This window comes from Mesoplodon densirostris, chromosome 8, assembly GCF_025265405.1.
Source record: "Mesoplodon densirostris isolate mMesDen1 chromosome 8, mMesDen1 primary haplotype, whole genome shotgun sequence".
Lineage (NCBI taxonomy): Eukaryota > Metazoa > Chordata > Mammalia > Artiodactyla > Ziphiidae > Mesoplodon > Mesoplodon densirostris.
The window spans coordinates 80,704,935-80,710,934 of NC_082668.1; the positions used below are offsets into that span (position 1 = coordinate 80,704,935).

The 6,000-nt window shown below is 33.0% G+C and overlaps 1 protein-coding gene across 1 annotated transcript in view; it reads left to right on the plus strand.

The window, feature by feature from the left end:
* The window catches only part of PSMD14 (proteasome 26S subunit, non-ATPase 14), a 96,282-nt gene extending 91,194 nt beyond the window's left edge, over positions 1-5,088 (plus strand). The window contains exons 11-12 of the mRNA XM_060106275.1: positions 2,166-2,228; positions 4,677-5,088. Coding sequence (XP_059962258.1) covers positions 2,166-2,228; positions 4,677-4,775 — 162 coding nt within the window. The 3' untranslated portion in view covers positions 4,776-5,088. The remainder of the gene's footprint in view (positions 1-2,165; positions 2,229-4,676) is intronic.
* Positions 5,089-6,000: the final 912 nt, after the last annotated feature.

The following is a 6,000-nucleotide window of genomic DNA, read 5'->3' on the forward strand; positions in this document are numbered from 1 at the left end:
CTACAGCTGCTCCTCATTTTCCAGATGGCATCTATGGCTGGGAGTACTTTTTACCATCTGCACTTCTCAAAGAGTTTGTGAACTCTCTCTTTTAATTATAGGAAATGGAAAAACTAATTGGTAAAGTGGTTAAATGATATAAAAGATTTTTAAAATTGAGTTAGAGCTTTTTATATTCTGTTTAACCTTTCAAATCAGATCAATGCTTTAAGTGCTTTTTTACTTTCATCTTTTCATGTCTTCCATCTTTGATATTTGCAACACTCCAAAATACTCCATAATAACTATTTTGTACATGGACTGGTATTTTGAGCCAAATTCCAAAACCCTTACCTCCTTCCAATACCGTAAAGTACTATTGTTGGTGTGTGCATAGAACAACTAACACTGAATGGATATAGGGTACAGACTTAACGTGAATTGTTCCATTTATCTAATATGTTTTCAGGTTGGTAAGGTGTAGTGTCATGATTTGTAAAAGTAATTTAGAAAGACAAACTTTTTATGCGTTGCTAGTGTTTCCATATATGTAAAACACTGAGGTAGTAGGAGAAGCAATTTCCCAGTTAGAAGATACTTTTCTAACTAGCTGCGAATAATAGGAGTGACATCTGACTCTGAAAATGAATATATTCTCTGTCTAGGGAATTCTAGATTTGGAGTGTTATTAACTTATTTTCCCTTTTTTAGCTTTATGAGTCATAAATGTATTTCCTAATGATGTGTTGTAAATAAGTATCCTGTAATAATCAGTAGATACAATACTTATTCACTGTCTTTTCTCTTTAGGCAGATTCTACTGCGGAAAATTCTCCAGATAGTTTGTCCGTTTATAAAATTAGATACTTGCCATCTTTGCTCATTTTCAAGTTCTCTGTTTACAAAACTATTAAGAAGGTGTGAAATGCAGCCAAACTTCCCAGTTTATGGGAAATGTCGGATGATTGCATTTCCTACGTGTGCATTGTTCACACATGAAGAAATTTGGCAGCTGTGAGATGATTAAGTTTAGAGTATCCAAATCTAACCCTCACTGGGATTTTGGTTTCCTGCTTTCTGCCCCTGTCTTCTCACCCGCTTTGTAACCATATTAAGTGCTATGGTATTACTTCTTAAGATTGGTGATACTTAAATTTTCTTCATTTTTCATTTATCAGATGCTATGAATAAATCATAGACCACGAGTTCACCTGATGCAGAGTCCTAGCTTCAGGCAGTAACATACCCAAAACTGTTACGAAGGAGGTTGCTTAAACTTAGAATGCTCAATAAAGAGGTTACACAGTGGTGCCATTATTAGGGTAGAGGGCAATATTGGTAGCTAATCTAAATGCTGTAATTACTTCAAAATTATTCTGCTAGAAAATTTATGGTCATACACATAAAAGTTTGTAGCTGGCTTTGAAAATAGTAGAAAGTGGTTTGTATATATGGTTTGGTTGATTTAATTTTTATTTGGTTTGGCATTTATTTCGAGTAATTTTTTTGATGTTGAAAACTTCAGATTATTCTATTTCTTCATGATTATTAAAGATCATTCATGTGGAGAAGTGAGAATTTTTTCTGAGTACATCTATTACTTTTACAGATTTAAATATGTGAAGGTATTAAGGGATTACACTATATAATTTGTTAACTGTGGATCAAAAGTCAGTAGCAGGTCCTTTGATCCTAAGTGTAACTGATAGTTAGATACTGGGTATGCACAGTTTGGTTGACAAGAAAAAGGAGACAAAGATAATAGGAAGTTGGGGGAGACCCATAGTGAAAGTAGGAAAAGAAAAAGGAGACAGAATAGGAGTAGTTAGGGCCCCAGTGCCGCAAGCAGCTCCCTTAGCTTCTTCCATCCTCCGGTTTAGCCATCCCTCAGATAATTCCATAACAGTTTTCAAATGGTTACCACTTCCATTTGGTGGTCCAATTGGATATTTTCAATGTCTTTTACAAATTTCTTAAGTCTGTTTTCAAAATGATGGTGGTTATAGTTTTTATTACCCTGAAGGCTTGTTCTGAAGATTAGCAAAATTGCTTTTTTGTGCAATAAGTTACTTGAATAAAAGGTTCTGTGAATGAAAATTATGATCATCATTATCTTTGATGATTATTCGGCAGTGGGAAAAGTACATTTAGAATTTGAAACTCTGTCCTTTGTGTTTCATTCACAGGCTGTAGAAGAAGAAGATAAGATGACACCTGAACAGCTGGCAATAAAGAATGTTGGCAAGCAGGTGAGGTGTACTGTAATAGGTTGTGCATTCACAGAGTAACATGCTCTTGTAGAGTTAAAAGTATTTTGGAGCCTCTGTGATTTTTTTTCCCTGTCTGTTCACTGTACATTTTTCTTCTGTCATGTAAATGTGATGCTAATTTTGAAGGTCCCTGAATTATTTGATGTCAGATTCTTTTTGCCATCTATAGAGAAGTAAATCACAAATATACCTGTGAGATACTATCTTTAGTGAAAACAATTTTGTAGAAATAATGTAGGAAACTTGTGTTCTGAATTCATTTTCCAAGCACTATTTTTACTTGAAATAATATTGTCCATGAAGATAATAGAGTGGTAGGTTTATTTCATATGTAACAGTTTTAAAAATGATATAGTTTATCAATATGTAGGCTTCAATATATAGGTAATATTCCTGAGAAAGCTTAGAGCCCTGTTGGATTCTACTGAGTGAAGAGAAAGGGTTTTAAGTATTTGCTCTTTCACTTTTCCCAAGATGAAATATATATTTTAGTTCCTATTTTTCTGAAGGTTGGGGGGAACACAGCAACCAATTAAAAGAATCTACAGATTAATTAGACTGTTTTTTAAAGAATGTTGATTACATTTTTTCATTTCATGGAACATGGTTATCATATTGCTGATGTTGGCAGAATCTTGATATTTCAGATGCAAGACACTAAGCTGTCTTTGCTTTCAGCCATCCTACCATATGCTCTGATCCCATCACATCTCACAAGCTATGTAGGTTTGGGCCAGGACCATTCTTGGATGGGAAATCTCTAAGAATCACCCAGCTGCCACAAGAAGTAATGTAGATAACTGAGGGAAGTGTGTTACCAATTCACCGCAAAACCAGTTATTCCAATAGAGCAGTAGGGGCAAAGGTCTGACTTAAGTATCATAATCGGTGAAGTCAAATCTCACTGCATTCTGAATATTACAGTTTCAGTAACAAGAGGAACCCTCCAAAACCAAAAATGAGATATAATTCATCTTATTCTCTCATCCTGTGTGATACAGTCACCCTTGTTGTCTTTTCCCACTACTTATTTTAGTCTAATATGTAATATTAGATCACCAACTTGGAGCCTAGCATTCAGTAACTATTTTTTGAATAAATGACTCTGATGCTATAGTTTCTTGATGTAGATTCTATTTAACAGTTAGCAGCAAAGAAATTAAAAGTGAAACTGAAAATATATATAATTGGCAAAGTTTAATAATCATCAGAATCATTTTTAAAAAATATAGTACTTCACTGGTTTGGCCTCCTGTGTGGCAAAAGCAAAACTGCCTATGATGGAATCAGACCAATATCTTTTTCTCCTGCCAGTCTTTCTTAGTCTCTGTCACCTAAAATGTCCTAAGGCTTATTTCTGAAATAAAGAAAATTTAATGTTGTGGTCTAGTTATTTGAAATTATTTATAGCGTGTTGTATCTCTGGGTATTTTAAAGAAATCAAGCGTATTGAAATTGTAGTTTAGAAAAGAAGAGCCAAGAAGTAATTTCAGTGGTGAACATTTGTTTAAAGTTAGGAGTCTTGGTATTTTAGCAGTACATATAAGAAAATAATGGTTTAATTGAAAGTTTTTAATTGTGTGCAATATCTATCCTTTATTTCAAAGCTTTCAAATTTAGCTGAAATATTTCAATCAGCTCAGCCTTAAACATAAATGTATATTAAGCATTTAAACTTAACTTCCTTTATTACAATGCAATTTTAAGTCTTGGTTTTAACTCAGATGTTTCAAATACAGATTTTATCAGGTTTAATTTAATGGATTGTACCTATATTCTTTCCTGTGATACATTTTTTCAAAATAGCTACACGAAATATTTATCCTTAACATTTTAGAATTGATCCAAATTGTATTTAAATTTTTAAATTACTGACAGTGACTTTTGATCCAAGAATATTTCCTGAATCATTTAAAGCACTATTCCTGAAATATTAAAATTATATAGGAATTAAATTAAAATTACAGAGGAAGTGATGAGAATTCACATTGAACTCTTTCCTTTTGGTATGTCTGCTTTGAGTAAAGTACCCCCTCAGACATTCAGTATATATGAATGGCAGAAAATATACACACATAATCAGCCTTATACACACAGATAAAATGCTTATGGTTTTTTAAAAAAATCAGATGATTTCGGACTGTATAGAATTCCTTGTGACTCTTTTATCATTTCTGCTGCAGAGTCATAACATTGATTGTGTAAATCAGCTCCTTAACATTTTATCAGCTCCTTAACATTTTAACAGATTTAGAAATCCTGAAAATGTAACAATATATTGGGAAAGTTAAATTGTAAAATATATATAAATTTAGTTTTGGCTTTCTTTACCAATTTCATCAGCTACTGAAAAAAAAATTAAGTAATTCGTCTACCAGTAATATGATTCTTTTTTCTTTTTCTTTCCTTATTCCTTTTTTCTTTCAGGACCCTAAACGTCATTTGGAGGAACATGTGGATGTACTTATGACTTCAAATATTGTCCAGTGTTTAGCAGCTATGTTGGATACTGTTGTATTTAAATAAAGCAATGCAAAAAGCTCTTAGTGATACTTTCAGTGTATAGTCCTCTTGTTCCTAATGCTGAAAATCAAGGGACCTCTGAAGGTGTATTTGGTTAAATGTAAGACATCTGGCATCATTTGCAGCACTGTAACACCTTCAGTCTCCATTGTACAATTACTTCTGTTTCTTTAGTCAGGGTCTTTGCAGATTCCAAAGTTGTATAAGAATACATCAAAGTGGACAAATTTTGTTAAGATCCCATTTAATATTTGAAGAAATCAGTAACACAAATATATTTTGATTGTTGCTTACAAAATAAAATACATTTACAGTCTATGTCTCCTGAGGTCTTTTTGGCACTGGGTGGAATTGACAGAATAACATTTGACAGTGGACTGGAAATCTCACACAAAGATATGTTTTCCTTTGTAATTTAAGATAACACATAAAACATCAGTGTGATAACAAAACTTCACAAATGTAAAATGACTGCCATTAATGAGTGGCTACCTCATTAGTGAGTAACCCAGAAAAATGTTGACATATTTTATTAAAAGTATTTGTCACAAGTTAATATTGAATACTCAATATCTTGTTAACAGATTATACTTTCAGTATTTCGAGGGGTACATATAAGGAGAAAAGGGAGGCAGTTTAAATTTAGACTTTGATGATTTTTTTTTTTTTTAAAGAGTACATTCCACCAACAGTGTTGCGATTGTCTGGGAATTGCCTGCTGCAAAACTTCACTAGACTTTCAGCTGAGACAGCCATAGAAGGTGTGCAGTGTCCTCAAAGCAAAATGAGAAACGTAGCCATAATGTGAATTGAATATCTTGAGCACATAAGCAATAATTTTGTTACTGTTTTCTCTTATCTTTCTTAAATTAACTTAGAAGTACCCAGTTTTCTGATAAAGACAAAAATTTGACTAATGGCAGTTTTCATAGATGACCTCATCCCTCAACCTGTTTCTAACCTGATGTACATAAGTACTCACACATGGTACAGCACCATACTGGGTACACCAAAGAATGTGCAAAACACACGGAGACAAAGATTTAATTCTGTCTCTCCCTTTGTGAAAATATGGTAAGAATGTTTCTAAGGCTTCATTAAAGAGGGAATTGGGGATTTAGAATTGAGATTTAGCCTCTGATAGAGTAGTATGAATAATGTGGTGAACCAAATTACTCTCCTATTTGAATAATTCTAGGCTGCTCTTGGTTGCCTAATGAAAAATTAC